The sequence below is a fragment of the Oncorhynchus gorbuscha genome, linkage group LG09 (genome assembly GCF_021184085.1).
Source record: "Oncorhynchus gorbuscha isolate QuinsamMale2020 ecotype Even-year linkage group LG09, OgorEven_v1.0, whole genome shotgun sequence".
In the NCBI taxonomy this organism is placed as follows: domain Eukaryota; kingdom Metazoa; phylum Chordata; class Actinopteri; order Salmoniformes; family Salmonidae; genus Oncorhynchus; species Oncorhynchus gorbuscha.
The window spans coordinates 36,058,740-36,076,269 of NC_060181.1; the positions used below are offsets into that span (position 1 = coordinate 36,058,740).

At 45.8% G+C, this 17,530-nt stretch overlaps 1 protein-coding gene across 3 annotated transcripts in view; it reads left to right on the plus strand.

The window, feature by feature from the left end:
- The first annotated feature begins 13,222 nt into the window (after positions 1-13,222).
- Positions 13,223-17,530, plus strand: part of LOC124043472 (atrial natriuretic peptide receptor 1-like) — a 131,099-nt gene continuing 126,791 nt past the window's right edge. Inside the window, exons 1-3 of one of the 3 annotated variants that reach the window (XM_046362100.1) lie at positions 14,305-14,456; positions 15,013-15,068; positions 16,066-16,848. In XM_046362100.1, the coding sequence (XP_046218056.1) occupies positions 16,080-16,848 (769 nt within the window). In that variant the 5' untranslated portion in view covers positions 14,305-14,456; positions 15,013-15,068; positions 16,066-16,079. Of the gene's footprint in view, positions 13,357-14,298; positions 15,069-16,065; positions 16,849-17,530 lie in introns of those variants that run through there. The other 2 variants (XM_046362098.1, XM_046362099.1) reach the window with 2 other exon arrangements.

The following is a 17,530-nucleotide window of genomic DNA, read 5'->3' on the forward strand; positions in this document are numbered from 1 at the left end:
GCTTTCATCTGTGAAGAGCACAGGGCGCCCGTGGCGAATTTGCCAATCTTGGTGTTCGCTGGCAAATGCCAAACCTCATGCACAGTGTTGGGCTGTAAGCACAACCCCCACCTGTGGACGTCGGGCCCTCATACCACCCTCATGGAGTCTATTTCTGACCGTTTGAGCAAACACATGCACATTTGTGGCCTGCTGGAGGTCATTTTGCAGGGCTCTGGCAGTGCTCCTCCTGCTCCTCCTTGCACAAAGGCGGAGGTAGCGGTCCTGCTGCTGGGTTGTTGCCCTCCTATGGCCTCCTCCACGTCTCCTGATGTACTGGCCTGTCTCCTGGTAGCGCCTCCATGCTCTGGACACTACGCTGACAGACACAGCAAACCTTCTTGCCACAGCTCGCATTGATGTACCATCCTGGATGAGCTGCACTACCTGAGCCACTTGTGTAGGTTGTAGACTCCGTCTCATGCTACCACTAGAGTGAAAGCACCGCCAGCATTCAAAAGTGACCAAAACATCAACCAGGAAGCATAGGAACTGAGAAGTGGTCTGTGGTCACCACCTGCAGAACCACTCCTTTATTGGGGGTGTCTTGCTAATTGCCTATAATTTCCACCTGTTGTCTGTCCTTCTGTAGCTCAGTTGGGAGAGCATGGCGCTTGTAACGCCAGGGTAGTGGGTTCGATCCCCGGGACCACCCATACGTAGAATGTATGCACACATGACTGTAAGTCGCTTTGGATAAAAGCGTCTGCTAAATGGCATATATTATTATTATTATTATTCCATTTGCACAACAGCATGTGAAATGTATTGTCAATCAGTGTTTCCTAAGTGGACAGTTTGATTTCACAGAAGTGTGATTGACTTGGAGTTACATTGTGTTGTTTAAGTGTTCCCTTTATTTTTTTGAGCAGTGTATATTACAACAGTGTGATGGCAGTATTGGCTATACAGTAGTAATAACAGTGATGCAATATATACAAAGCAGCAATGGCATAGCAATGGGCTAATACATTGCAGCGTTAGCAGTGCTAGCATGGTAATACTATTGGCTGGTAATAAATATACAGTAATACACAGGACCTAGTAGGCTAAACTGCTACAGAGCAGTAATGCTGTGGAACAGGCTAAATAGCACAAATGATAGCATAAGGGCTAGAATAGCATAGGCTGTATAAGCCAGGATTCAATTAGTGACTAGCATAGTATTTTTTGAAACCTTTATTTAACTAGGCAAGTCAGTTCAGAACAAAAATCTTATTTTCAATGACGGTCTAGGAACAGTGGGTTAACTGCCTGTTCAGGGGCAGAACGACAGATTTGTACATTGTCAGCTCGGGTGTTTGAACTTGCAACCTTTCAGTTCCTAGTCCAATGCTCTAACCACTAGGCTACCCTGCCACCATGTAAATCATGCTTATATGACTTGTTTGTGTAGCAGTATATAAAGCCTAAAAGGTTTCACCCTTTTCAGAGTTTTCATCAAGCTTGGATTGAGTTTGTGAACCTCGCTGTTTGTGATAATAAAGAGTGATTCATTTAATTTTGACTTCCGGTGTCCTTGGTGTAGAATTTCCACGACATTAGCATCAGTGTTGGCAGCTACAAAGGTTAGGATGCTAACATGCAGCCATGTTGGATGTGGCTATGACCATATCAGGACGTGACTGTGAAGTATGTAAAATGGGATTACAGAAGGCAATCCTGACATAAACATCTTAAGGAAGCATATAAACTCAGTTTATGCCCCTTTTTCAGGACCCTGTCTTTCAAAGATAATTCTTAAAAAATCAGATCTTCATTGTAAAGGGTTTAAACACAGTTTCGCATGCTTGTTCAATGAACCATAAACTATTAATGAACATGCACCTGTGGAACGGTCGTTAAGACACAAACAGCTTACAGACGGTAGGCAATTAAGGTCACAGTTATGAAAATTTAGGACACTAAAGAGGCCTTTCTACTGACTCTGAAAAACAAAGAAAGATGCCCAGGGTCCCTGCTCATCTGTGTGAATGTGCATTAGGCATGCTGCAAGGAGGCATGAGGACTGCAGATGTGGCCAGGGCAATAAATGGCATTGTCTGTACTGTGAGACGCCTAAGACAGAGATGCAGGATGGACAGCTGATCGTCCTCGCAGTGGCAGACCACGTGAAACAACACCTGCACAGGATCGGTACATCCAAACATCACACCTGCAGGACAGGTACAGGATGGCAACAACAACAGCCCGAGTTACACCAGGAATGCTCAATCCCTCCATCAGTGCTCAGACTCTTCGCAATAGGCTGAGAGAGGCTGGACTGAGCGCTTGTAGGCCTGTTGTAAGGCAGGTCCTCACCAGACATCGCCGGCAACAACGTTGCCTATGGGCACAAACCCACCATCGCTGGTCCAGACAGGACTGGCAAAAAGTGCTCTTCACTGTCGAGCCGTAGTTTTGTCTCACCAGGGGTGATGATCGGATTTGCATTTATTGTTGAAGGAATGAGCATTCCCCCTGGGCCTGTACTCTGGAGTGGGATCGATTTGGAGGTGGAGGGTCCGTCATGGTCTGGGGCGGTGTGTCACGGCATCATCGGATTGAGCTTGTTGTCATTGCAGGCAATCTCAACCCTGTGCGTTACAGGGAAGACATCCTCCTCCCTCATGTGGTACCCTTCCTGTAGGCTCATCCTGACATAACCCTCCAGCATGACAATGCCACCAGCCATACTGCTTGTTCTGTGTGTGATCACGTGTATACAGATCAAATGCACACGAACCCTAACAAAGTCCACTTACATGTTCAGTGATGCACTAACACAGGGTTGGGGAAGTCTGTTACCTCCAGAAGGTAGAGCCTGTGAATGGCTGGCCCTGGTCAGCTGACTGAGTTCCCTGGCAAACTGGTCCATAGCACACAGGTGTGAAATGCCCTATGCCTGAATAATAGAGTCAGGCTGAGGCGGGGGATGGTAGCCTACCTCAGCAGTGAAAGGCTACAAATGTTGTGTCTCTTCCAGGGTCAGAGAGAGGGTTAATGAGAGAGGGTTTTTAACACCCATGGTAGATCTGTAAACGTAGTTTCAGAAAAGTTAAGGGATTGCTTAAGAGATGGCTGAGTTATTTATACATCATGAAATCAGCCGATGTCAAATTGCTATACAGAAACCCAGCAAGCAATGCAGATGTGGAAGCACAGTGTCCATTTAAAGCCTTCGTGAATCCACTCCACAGTGGCCTATCAACATGAAACTTTCTTGGGTCTTCAAAACCAATACAATGATGAACGATGTTAAATTTGGCATTGATATGAAAACAAAGCTAACTATTAACAATATATTTGACTATGTAACACCAATGCTCAATCATCTTCTTATGAACCAAACATCAGATTCACTCAGTCTTGATTGGTTTTAAGAAAAAATTGTTGCTGCATTCCTATAGATGCACTTTAGCACATATGCTACTGCTAAAAATACTTTACAAATCTTCTCCTCATGAACCACACATCAGATTGACTCCAGATTTGGAATACAGACTCAATGAATTAGCCTCTAATCAATTTAAGAATTATTCATTTTTGCATTCAACGTCGGCAATGCAACACCACTAGATGGCACCATGTCACATCAGGGCTATAAGAACTGAACAGATGGACATGGGGCCATAAAATTTGGTATGTAAACTTCATGACATTTCCTTAGAAGCTGTGTGAATATTAAGTCACTGCAACCTTAGATGGCTGCACCAGACGAGTTGGTGGCACTATAGATGTCATTGGCACCATAGGAGACTAGAGCACTAACTAATGATCAACTAGACTTTGTCTCATGCAAATGAATGTTAGATTTTAATTATGCAGACGAACAATGTAAAATATTGTGAAAATATTTCATCAAATTGACCCCAGAATTGGTATACAAACTCGATACATTAAGTAATGACTTTAAGAATGAATACCTGCTGCTTTCAAAGATCACCAAACTACAGCACTGAGCACCTACTGTGCACAGTACGAAAGTTTTCATTTTGACCAATTAGGAATTTAATGCTGAAGATTTTTCTTTTTTTAAAGTAGGTTAAATCAAAACCATGTCTGGTGTTTTTGATGTTTTCCTAAACTGATTAAAGGGTAACCAATTAACTGTGTCTTTGATTGGTTGCATCCTTTAACTGGGCATGCATACTAATAAGTGTTTAAGTAATGGTCTAACGAATAATGCTTTGATTATATTGTCACAGGTGTGATTCATTTGCATGTTTATGAAATCAGTATTTTTATTGGTTGATTAATGCATCTGTATTTAAACCCCCCAGTTTGTGTGTGCCAGGTAGATGCCCATAGGAAGTGAATGCAGTCCGGAGGCATGTTGGAGCCCAGGTATGGCCAGAGTGTGTTATGGCTTTGTTTGGTGAGAGCCATGGCTAATGGAGTTTGGTTAAGCTGAAATATAGATATTGAGAAAATGGACGTGTGCTTCCTGGGCTGCATCACTTCCTGTGCTCCTTTTGTTTTCTGTTGGTTTGGTATGTATGAGTGATTTAAAAAAAAGATATCATAATTTGAACTACCATGGCTTTTAAAAGTAAAGAAAATTGAAATTATACGTATGGTAACAAAGTATGCTGAACTGAATTGACAATGGAATAAGATTGTGCTGTAATGTTCTGAAAGGAAGGTTAGAAAACCTGGGAAACAACATTGATTCAACCAGTTTGTGCCTAGTGGGGGGGTTGTTTCAACTGTGACTCAGTTGTCTCACTCATGCAGTAGCAGCTCGACTGTGGCGGCCTCGCTATCTATCTATCAATCCTCGACTTGTCGTCTTGCCTCGCTGTTTCTTGTCCACACTTGTCTCCGTGCCCTCTGGAAAGTGATCAGAGCCTTGTGCAATTGGCTGCCCTCTCTTAAACTCAATTCAATTCCAGCTGCTACCAGGAACTTGCACCGCTGTGATTACCCATGGTTGGCAGCTGCACAACAACAAACCCCCCATACGGGGCATGGCGGTTTCCTGCACTCCCTCTCATGGGCGAACTGTAATGAGAAATGAGTCATTCAGTTGAGCTTGTCAGCTGTGATGCCTTCTAACGAGCCTCCCGCGGGCTACGGCCTCCTCTGAGGGCAAAGGGTCTGTAAAAAAGTCTGTAGCTGCTGTAACTGGCTTTTTGCATCCTGAGCCAGTGTACGACATATACACTGCAGGTCTATGCAATATGTTTATCTACACGGGACTTGCATTCGTTTATTTGTAGTTTTTTTTGTTGGTTTACATCAGCCTCTGCCCAGTGACTATTTGCGACGATAACAGTGATTTTTACCTCATTTGTTGTTATTTTCTTGCACTGGCTCAATTGGGTGGGGGTGTTTAATGTATGGGAATGTGAAAGGTCCTGCTACATATGGTATTTACCAAAAAAGAGGTGTGGTTTATGTCAACTTCCATTTTCAGCTAACGCCAAGATGGTTTCCAAGGGAAACCTGTGTGAGTGTGTGGTACATTCCCTAGCATTACTTAAGGCCGTAGGCTAGTCCCCACACTTCTCTGTATAGGTTTTGTGGGGACTCCTCTTTTTTTCCCATTTATGTGATGTATCTATTACAGCTTCTCTCAATCACATACAAAAACAATTTGGAACAATGTTGACGATTTTCAAAACCGAGTTCACAAGACAGAACTCTGTGGCCTTTTCCAAAACAGTAAATGTGTTTTTTTTCAAAATGTGAATACATTAATCTCAACTATACCATCAAAATGGCAAACGTATACATCAAAATAAAACTACTGACAACCACGCAATTCCCATAGACAAACATTGGCTGTGAAATGGCCTTACTGACTTTCATCGTGGCACCGTCATAATAATAATATAATATAATAATAATAGGATGCCACCTTTCAAACAAGCCAGTACGTCAAATTTCTGCCCTGCTAGAGCTGCCACGGTCAAATGTAAGAGCTGTTATTGTGAAGTGGAAACGTCCAGGAGCAACAGCGGCTCAGCCACGAAGTGGTAGGCCACACAAGCTCATAGAACGGGACCACCGAGTGCTAAAGCGCGTAGCGAGTATAAATTGTCTGTCCTTGGTTGCAACACTCACATCAAGTGACTTGCTTTCTTGATGTCTATAGTATTGTCCCTAGTATGCAATCTGGTTTCTGCTCAGGTTATGGATGTGTCACTGCAATCCCAAAGGTCATAAATGATGTCACAATTGCTCTTGATTCTAAGCAATGTTGTGATGCTATTTTTATTGCCTTGGCCAAAGCATTTGATACGGTCGACCATTCCATTCTTGTGGGCCGGCTAAGGACTATTAATGTCTCTGAGGGTTCTTTGGCCTGGTTTGCTAACTACCTCTGAGTGCAGTATATAAAGTCAGAACATCTGCTGTTTCAGCCACTGCCTGTCACCAAGGGAGTATGCCAAGGCTCGATCCTAGGCCCCACGCTATTCTCAATTTACATCAACAACATAACTCAGGCAGTATAAAGCTCTCTCAGCCATTTATATGCAGATACAGTCTTATACTCAGTTAGCCCCTCCCTGGATTTTGTATTAAACGCTCTACAACAAAGCTTTCTTAGTATCCAACAAGGTTTCTCTGCCCTTAACCTTTTTCTGAACACCTTCAAAACAAAGGTTATGTGGTTTGGTAAGAAGAATGCCCCTCTTCCCACAGGTGTTATTACTACCTCTGACGGTTTAGAGCTTGAGGTAGTCAGCTCATACAAGTACTTGGGATTATGGCTAGATGGTACACTGTCCTTCTCTCAGCACATATCAAAGCTGCAGGCTAAGGTTAAATCTAGACTTGGTTTCCTCTATTGTAAACACTCCTCTTTCACCCCAGCTGCCAAACTAACCCTGATTCAGATGACCATCCTACCCATGCTATTATGGAGATGCAATTTATAGATTGGCAGGTAAGGGTGCTCTCGAGCGGCTAGATGTTCTTTACCATTCGGCCATCAGATTTGCCACCAATGCTCCTAATAGGACACATCACTGCACTCTATGCTCCTCTGGTCATCTCTGTATACCTGCCGCAAGACCCACTGGTTGATGCTTATTTATAAAACCCTGTTAGGCCTCACTCCCCCCTATCTGAGATATCTACTGCAGCCCTCATCCTCCACATACAACACCCGTTCTGCCAGTCACATTCTGTTAAAGGTCCCCAGAGCACACACATGTCTGGGTCACTCCTCTTTAGTTCACTGGAGCTAGTGACTGGAACAAGCTGCAAAAACACTCAAACTGGACAGTTTTATCTCAATCGCTTCATTCAAGACTCAGTCATGAACACTCTTACGGACTGTTGTGGCTGCTTTGCATGATGTATTGTTGTCTCTACATTCTTGCCTTTGTGCTGTTGTCTGTGCCCAATAATGTTTGTACCATGTTTTGTGCTGCTACCACGTTGTGCTGCTGCCATGTCGTGTTGCTACCATGCTGTGTTGTCGTGTGTTGCTGCCATGCTATGTTGTTGTCTTAGGTCTCTCTTTATGTAGTGTTGCGGTGTCTCATGTCTTGTGTGATTTGTGCTATATTTTTATTTTAAATCCCAGCCCCGTCATTGTAAATAAGAATTTGTTCTTAACTGACTTGCCTAGTTAAATAATTACTGAGTGCCAAATTGCCTCTCGAAGCAAAGTCAGCACAAGAACTGTTCGTCGGGAGCTTCATGAAATGGGTTTCCATGGCTAAGCAGCTGCACACAAGCCTAAAATCACCATGTGCAATGCCAAGCATTGGCTGGAGTGGCGTAAAGCTTGGACTCTGGAGCATTGGAAACGCATTCTCTGGATTGATGGACAAATCTGGATTTGGCGGATGCCAGAAGAACGCTACCTGCCCCAATGCACAGTTCTAACTGTAAAGTTTGGTGGAGGAGGAATGTTCGACTGGGGATGTTTTTCATGGTTCGGGCTAGACCCCTTAGTTCCAGTGAAGGGAAATCTTAACAGCATACAATGACATTCTAGACGATTCTGTGCTTCCAACTTTGTGGCAACAGTTTGGGGAAGGCCCATTTCCGGACAATGCCCGCATGCAAAAAGCGAGGTCCACACAGAAATGGTTTGTCGAGATTGGTGTGGAGGAACTTGACTGGCCTGCAGGGCCCTGACCGTAACATTTAACATTTACATTTACATTTAAATCATTTAGCAGACGCTCTTATCCAGAGCGACTTACAAATTGGTGCATTCACCTTATGACATCCAGTGGAACAGTCACTTTACAATAGTGCATCTAAATCTTAAAGGGGGGAATACTTATCCTATCCTAGGTATTCCTTAAAGAGGTGGGGTTTCAGGTGTCTCCGGAAGGTGGTGATTGACTCCGCTGTCCTGGCGTCGTGAGGGAGTTTGTTCCACCATTGGGGGGCCAGAGCAGCGAACAGTTTTGACTGGGCTGAGCGGGAGCTGTACTTCCTCAGTGGTAGGGAGGCGAGCAGGCCAGAGGTGGATGAACGCAGTGCCCTTGTTTGGGTGTAGGGCCTGATCAGAGCCTGGAGGTACTGAGGTGCCGTTCCCCTCACAGCTCCGTAGGCAAGCACCATGGTCTTGTAGCGGATGCAAGCTTCAACTGGAAGCCAGTGGAGAGAACGGAGGAGCGGGGTGACGTGAGAGAACTTGGGAAGGTTGAACATCAGACGGGCTGCGGCGTTCTGGATGAGTTGAAGGGGTTTAATGGCACAGGCAGGGAGCCCAGCCAACAGCGAGTTGCAGTAATCCAGACGGGAGATGACAAGTGCCTGGATTAGGACCTGCGCCGCTTCCTGTGTGAGGCAGGGTCGTACTCTGCGGATGTTGTAGAGCATGAACCTACAGGAACGGGCCACCGCCTTGATGTTGGTTGAGAACGACAGGGTGTTGTCCAGGATCACACCAAGGTTCTTAGCGCTCTGGGAGGAGGACACAATGGAGTTGTCAACCGTGATGGCGAGATCATGGAACGGGCAGTCCTTCCCGGGAGGAAGAGCAGCTCCGTCTTGCCGAGGTTCAGCTTGAGGTGGTGATCCGTCATCCACACTGATATGTCTGCCAGACATGCAGAGATGCGATTCGCCACCTGGTCATCAGAAGGGGGAAAGGAGAAGATTAGTTGTGTGTCGTCTGCATAGCAATGATAGGAGAGACCATGTGAGGTTATGACAGAGCCAAGTGACTTGGTGTATAGCGAGAATAGGAGAGGGCCTAGAACAGAGCCCTGGGGGACACCAGTGGTGAGAGCGCGTGGTGAGGAGACAGATTCTCGCCACGCCACCTGGTAGGAGCGACCTGTCAGGTAGGACGCAATCCAAGCGTGGGCCGCGCCGGAGATGCCCAACTCGGAGAGGGTGGAGAGGAGGATCTGATGGTTCACAGTATCGAAGGCAGCCAATAGATCTAGAAGGATGAGAGCAGAGGAGAGAGAGTTAGCTTTAGCAGTGCGGAGCGCCTCCGTGATACAGAGGAGAGCAGTCTCAGTTGAATGACTAGTCTTGAAACCTGACTGATTTGGATCAAGAAGGTCATTCAGAGAGAGATAGCGGGAGAGCTGGCCAAGGACGGCACGTTCAAGAGTTTTGGAGAGAAAAGAAAGAAGGGATACTGGTCTGTAATTGTTGACATCGGAGGGATCGAGTGTAGGTTTTTTTCAGAAGGGGTGCAACTCTCGCTCTCTTGAAGACGGAAGGGACGTAGCCAGCGGTCAGTGATGAGTTGATGAGCGAGGTGAGGTAAGGGAGAAGGTCTCCGGAAATGGTCTGGAGAAGAGGGGAGGGGATAGGGTCAAGCGGGCAGGTTGTTGGGCGGCCGGCCGTCACAAGACGCGAGATTTCATCTGGAGAGAGAGGGGAGAAAGAGGTCAGAGCACAGGGTAGGGCAGTGTGAGCAGAACCAGCGGTGTCGTTTGACTTAGCAAACGAGGATCGGATGTCGTCGACCTTCTTTTCAAAATGGTTGACGAAGTCGTCTGCAGAGAGGGAGGAGGGGGAGGGGGAGGAGGATTCAGGAGGGAGGAGAAGGTGGCAAAGAGCTTCCTAGGGTTAGAGGCAGATGCTTGGAATTTAGCGTGGTAGAAAGTGGCTTTAGCAGCAGAGACAGAGGAGGAAAATGTAGAGAGGAGGGAGTGAAAGGATGCCAGGTCCGCAGGGAGGCGAGTTTTCCTCCATTTCCGCTCGGCTGCCCGGAGGCCTGTTCTGTGAGCTCGCAATGAGTCATCGAGCCACGGAGCGGGAGGGGAGGACCGAGCCGGCCTGGAGGATAGGGGACATAGAGAGTCAAAGGATGCAGAGAGGGAGGAGAGGAGGGTTGAGGAGGCAGAATCAGGAGATAGGTTGGAGAAGGTTTGAGCGGAGGGAAGAGATGATAGGATGGAAGAGGAGAGAGTAGCGGGGGAGAGAGAGCGGAGGTTGGGACGGCGCGATACCATCCGAGTAGGGGCAGTGTGGGAGGTGTTGGATGAGAGCGAGAGGGAAAAGGATACAAGGTAGTGGTCGGAGACTTGGAGGGGAGTTGCAATGAGGTTAGTGGAAGAACAGCATCTAGTAAAGATGATGTCGAGCGTATTGCCTGCCTTGTGAGTAGGGGGAGGTCAAGGTGAGAGGGTGAGGTCAAAAGAGGAGGAGGTTAAAGTGGAAAGAAGGAGGCAGAGAGGAATGAGTCAAGAGGTAGATTCGTGGGGAGGTTAAAGTGCCCAGAACTGTGAGAGGTGAGCCGTCCTCAGGAAAGGAGCTTATCAAGGCATCAAGCTCATTGATGAACTCTCCGAGGGAACCTGGAGGGCGATAAATGATAAGGATGTTAAGCTTGAAAGGGCTGGTAACTGTGACAGCATGGAATTCAAAGGAGGCGATAGACAGATGGGTAAGGGGAGAAAGAGAGAATGACCACTTGGGAGAGATGAGGATCCCGGTGCCACCACCCCGCTGACCAGAAGCTCTCGGGGTGTGCGAGAACACGTGGGCGGACGAAGAGAGAGCAGTAGGAGTAGCAGTGTTGTCTGTGGTGATCCATGTTTCCGTCAGTGCCAAGAAGTCGAGGGACTGGAGGGAGGCATAGGCTGAGATGAACTCTGCCTTGTTGACCGCAGATTGGCAGTTCCAGAGGCTACCGGAGACCTGGAACTCCACGTGGGTCGTGCGCGCTGGGACCACCAGATTAGGGTGGCCGCGGCCACGCGGTGTGGAGCGTTTGTATGGTCTGTGCAGAGAGGAGAGAACAGGGATAAACAGACACATAGTTGACAGGCTACAGAAGAGGCTACGCTAATGCAAAGGAGATTGGAATGACAAGTGGACTACACGTCTCGAATGTTCAGAAAGTTAAGCTACGTAGCAAGAATCTTATTGACTAAAATGATTAAAATGATACAGTACTGCTGAAGTAGGCTAGCTGGCAGTGGGTGCGTTGTTGACACTACACTAATCAAGTCGTTCCGTTGAGTGTAATAGTTTCTACAGTGCTGCTATTCGGGGGCTAGCTGGCTAGCTAGTAGTGTTGTTTACGTTACGTTGCGTTAAAAGAACGACAATAGCTGGCTAGCTAACCTAGAAAATCGCTCTAGACTACACAATTATCTTTGATACAAAGACGGCTATGTAGCTAGCTAAGTAGCTATCTACGATCAAACAAATCAAACCGTTGTACTGTAATGAAATGAAATGAAAATGTGATACTACCTGTGAATGCGACCGGGTTGTTGAGTTCTATTCAGAAGACGTTGGCTAGCGTTGGCTAGCTGTTGGCTAGCTAGCAGAGTCTCCTACGTTAAGGACGACAAATAGCTGGCTAGCTAACCTCGGTAAAAAAAGATAATCACTCTAAGACTACACACTCTAAACCTAAACAACACAATTATCTTGGAACGAAGATACGAAGACAGCAAAGACAGCTATGTAGCTAGCTAACACTACACTAATCAAGTCGTTCAGTTGAGTGTAATAGTTTTCCCAGCGCAGCTAATCAGTGGACGTTAGCTAGCTGGCTAGTGAAGACTACGTTAGGACGGCGAAATACGATAATTACGCAATTATCTTTGATACAAAGACGGCTATGTAGCTAGCTGAGAAGAAATTGCTAAGATTAGACAAATCAAACCGTTGTGCTATAATGAAATATAATGAAATGTATATTGAAATGTAAAAAGTTATACTACCTGCGGAACACCTTTTGGATGAATTGGGGCACAGACTGTGAGCCAGGCGTAATCACTCAACATCAGTGCCTGGCCTCACTAATGTTCTTGTGGCTGAATGAAAACAAGTCCCCACAGCAATGTTCCAACATGTAGTGGAAAGCCTTCCCAAAAGAGTGGAGGCTGTTATAGCAGCAAAGGGGGGACCAACTCCATATTAATGACCATGATTTTGGATTGAGATGTTTGACGGGCAGCTGTCCACATACTTTTGGTCATGTAGTTTATATTACTACCAATAAGTGACATTGGTTAGGATTATCCAATTGTTGGGGGCATAGTGTCCAACTTTTAAAATGTTTTAATACAGATTACTCTGTACAAAACATTTTCTTTTGGGGGGGGGGGTTGATGCTTTTTACTAGACTGTAGCTTACTCACACACTCACAGGCGAACACACACGGTGATGCAAACCATCATTAGTGAAGCTGCATCATGTCAGAACCATGGAGGCAAGTGGTAACTAATTTTCTGTAGTAAGATCAAGGCACTCTCCCACTCCCACACAGACCCGCAAATGTGTGTGCACGTCCACACACACACACACTTCAATATCTGTCACCACAGCGATGTTCGGCTCTCTATTTTACTCAGTGAGACCATTAGCAGCTTTAGAACAGTGTGATTCAGCAGGTTCAAAGGGACAGAGACCAGAAAGAAGGGGAAAAGGACACAGAGAGGTTAGGCGTCATCACATGCAACTCGCTGGGCAGAAAATAAAAGTGGGAGTGCAGGGAAAGAGTCATCAAGAGCTGGAGGAAAGCAAAACACCACATGAAGGAATTGTGGAGGTTTTCTAGTCTTATATCTGTATGTTCATGTGTAAGATAGCTACATAAGAGACTACTGATCTCATGCCATTTTATCCGGAGGTATTCTGTCTTCCACCAGTTAATAGTGTGGGTAGGGAAGAGGGAAGCATGTGTTTAATTGTCAGAGCAGTGTGATGACCAATAACCTGAGTGCACGGGCCTAGTGGAAGAGAAGAGGGAGGGGGCGGAAGAGTGTGTGTGTGTGTGAGTGGGGGGGTCTGTCCGGAGGTCGGTGATAATATCCAGGAAAAGGCACAGGGGAGAAAGGGAGTGCACAACTGTGCCACATCCTGTTTTGTAAACTGTATCCTGCAGCCTTTTGGAGTGCGGCTTGGGCAGAAGGATGAGGGAACGAGAGGGGAGAGAATGGGTAAGGTGGGTGGACAGTAGTGGAGGAAGGTTGTACATTAGCCAAGAAAAAACACATGCCGGGGTAAGAGGAACATGGTGAATGAACTCCTCCTCTGTTGGAAGTAAAGGCATCATGCATTCCGCGGATGATTTACGAGTGGCCATGACTCGGGAAGCTTCACCTCCGCTTGGCACTTTGCATACACACGTTCTTCCGCCTCCCGGCGTCCGGGAAGCAAGCGAGCGCTTGTTTTCCCTCTATTGAGCTGGAAGTTAAGCGAGCAGAACACGCTTGCAAGTGATGCAAGACACGAGGTAGGGCAAGGTTAAATTAAAGTGCAGTGAAGACTATTGAGGGGAGAAGGACTAAGTGGCAATAAAAGCTTAATGGACCTTTACAAAAATAGTATGTTTTATAATGAAAAGGAAGCGGAGCGTGCGATGGGCAGAAATTCTTCAAAATCTAGTTTAGCGACAGTCAGTAGTAGGCAATTGTCAAATACATTGTTGCTCTCCTTTAGCAGAAGTCACGAACATTAACCTACATCGCTACCCAGTCATAATAGGAGTGACTGGATTACCGTATGCAATCACAGTTAAACTTAGTGTATTTTTTTGCCAAATGTCTATCTCAGCTTGCTTACTCAGTTTGAGGAACAATGGTTTCAGATGTGCACATCGAACAAGCTCAACAAATTAAGCATTTATCTGGAAATCAGACCACCAGCCCTGATATTCTAACTATTACAGTACATGCATTTGGGAACACTGACAATGCATACGTTCCTTATCCACACAATCAAACAACATGTTTTGGCATAAATGTCCCTGCAATGACACAGCTCCCCATCCATCCCTTAGGCGCACATCTCTTGTTATTGATGACACATGGTAATGTAATGGTATATGCCTCACCCTTCCCAGCCCTGTGCACAAAAGCAAATATAGCCTATCACACTGCAGCGCACACAGACTGGTTCCCCTTGTGCCCGGAGCTCCCCAGCGCTTATTCATCAGAGCGATAGATCCTCGTGTGTTGCTGTATGAGCTGAATGTTGGCGATGTGCGCAGAGAGGAAACCACCGCACTCAACGCTAAGAATGACACTTCGGTTTATCGGTCGGCTTCGAGAACTTTGGATGTTTAGTTGCTATTTTAACATTGAGCATTAATGGAATCAACAATAGACGAGTAAAATCGCTGCCTTCTTCACAGCACCAGCAAAACATGTGTTGGAATTTAGGCTAAGAAGCAGCGGCTACAGATTGAAATAATTAGCCGTTTTTTTTATTCTTCAAAACAACAAAAGTGATATACATTATGCAATAATTCAGTCGCCTACTGCAGATTTTCACCTAACTTTTGTATTATTTATGATCCCAAATACCAGCCAGAGCTTAGAGAATTTTCCTATAGGCCTAGTGTTGCCAATTTAGCAGTTTAGCCTATAGCCTAGTTCATAGACACTCCTGGCATACCTAGAGAGCTCTTTTTTTAATAAACGGGTTTCTGCGTTAAAGTAGGCAATTAAAGAAAACAACAGTTCAAATCTCCTGTTCAAACTAAACTGAAGTCAGGAGATCAGGGATTTGCACTCTAGTAGGAGTGGTGCATAACAAAAATATTTATCGCGCGAGGCGCAATGTCTTTACAGCCTCGCATCTTCCATTGACAGGACAGCCGGGAGACAATCAACTGATAACATGGCGAGAAATAACCATCGACATTAAGGTAAAATGTAATTTTAATTCAATTTAGGCCAATCATGGAAAGTTTTACGCAATAGTCCAGGGTTCCCCAACTGCCATCACACTGGTGATTTTATTTGGCTCCCCGAGATTTGTTTGTGGGGAAGAGGGGGGACATAAGACTGTAAAAACACCAGCAAATCTGTTCTTAGTGATTTTAATTTGGGATATTTCTCCCGAAGTACGCGCGCACAATAGAGATGTGATCTTATGCAAATGTAAGCACGGTTTGAAATGCTTGTTTGTCAACTTTTATATCTGTTTGGGCTTCTTGCGGTCAATTTGCAGTCTACAAATGATTTGTAATTAAGTTCGAACCCCGTGACCATCTTCTCAAGAAAACATCGTCTGAATCTAGTTGATTGATGATCCCTACAATAGGCTATCTGATATTAACGGTTCGAGTAGCTAGCCTATTTGGCTGCAAAGATGAGCACGCACTGACAGCTGAGTTAGTTTTGGCTTCACACACGCAATGGCATAGTAGTGAATATTTGTAACTAGTGACAGGTTGGCTACGGGGTTATACTACATTTTTTGGTGTCTCAAGTAAGAAACTGACTGTTAGGCAATTGCTATATAAGCTATTTAAAGTTAAGTATACAGTAGCAGGTCTAGCCATCCTCACTAACAAAGCAGTCAAATGCTAGACTTTATCATATCATGTGTCTTATCCACACACACACCAAATAAGTAGATTAGAACCTGTTAATACCATTATGCTTCCCTTATCCCCCACCACCACCTTTTTTAAACGCTTATTCTGTCAATCGCCATCCATCCAAATTCCATGGTATTTCACATAGAATAAATTCAACACTACTTTGGTACTCTTATCTAGTGGTTATTCAAAATCCTGCTACAGAATTGAACTGAATCATTCAAAATAAAGGCCACATGCCTCTGGGAGTTGGGTTGGTGTCATGTTATAAATCATTATTCACAGGCCACCTCATGCACTGTGTGTTTGTTTCTGCCAGCCCCTCTGTGGTTGATGGTGATGCCCGAGTCCAACACAGCAATGCAGAGGACGAGAACCTGGTGGTGGCAGGGACGACTGGGGGTTCCTCTGCTGTTTCTGGTTTTCCCGCTACTCAGGACCGAACCACTCCAGCTCGAGCTGCCTTTCAATGGACTTTCGGAACCCCAGAATGTGACACTGGCTGCTATTCTGCCTTTGAGCAACACTGAATACCCGTGGGCCTGGCCTCGCGTGGGACCCGCTCTGATGAGGGCTCTGGAGCGAGTCAATGACGACCCCACCCTGCTACCGGGCCACCGCCTTCGAATAGTCTACGACAGCAGCGAAAACAAGGACGGCGTCTGCTCCGACTCAGTGGCGCCATTGGTGGCCGTGGACTTTAAGTTCTCCTACGACCCATGGGCCTTCATCGGCCCTGGCTGTGACTATGCTTCGTCTCCCGTGGGCCGCTTCACTACCCACTGGGACGTTCCCATGGTGACGGCCGGGGCAGCGGCCATCGGCTTCCACTTGTACACGTCCATCACCAACACGGGCCCCACGCACAAGAAGCTGGGCGAGTTTGGGGTGCGCCTGCATCGGCATTTTGGCTGGCACAGACACGCCATGCTCATGTTCAGCGACAACAAGAAAGACGACCGGCCGTACTACTTTACGGCCGAGGGGTTGTACACGCAGCTGCAGCTGGACAACATCACCACAGCAGACAAGGTCTTCAATGAGCAGAATGGACCGGTCCAGTATGATAACCTCATCAGTGTCATCAGCCAGAGTGCCCGAGGTGAGATCCATGTCTAATCTCTGTCCATCTGACCTTTATCCCCTTTCTACCTAAAGTCTTCTGGACACCCTCTGCCATTATCTGGGTGACTGTTCCTTGTTCTCATCTTGATATGAAATGTTTTTGGTTTGTTTGCACAATTGCATACAGACGCGTACGTACATGTTGACATGGTTTTCTCATGCCAAAGACATGAGAAAATAGCTCTGAATCAGTCACGAACTCCGCTAGCAGTAGATTTGGTCAAATTTTTATGACTGCGCATTAAAGCCATATGTTTCATGTGTGAAAATAAGTGGCCTGAATAATTGCTTTTGGCAGTATTTTAATTCCGTTATTTCATGAAGCTGTAGCGAGCAGTCATTCCCAGTTGGTCCTTATTTTAAGACCCCCATGTGTATGCTGTTTTCATTTCCAACCACTCTTTTAATTATTTTGAATTGACCTGTAAACTTACTAATTATGTCGACACATGACGTCCCAATTACCAGAATTAGGCCTACTTGCACATGCACAGTTTAAGTCCAATAGATTGAATGATATTATTTGAGCTTATGTTTTGTTGACCTAGTGAGTCAAACAAATGGACCTAGATGGAAAATGTAACCAAAAGCCGAATGAATGCATTGCCCTGGCAGATCGAGTATTCAAAATGCTGTCAACTTGCTGTCGACAACGACAA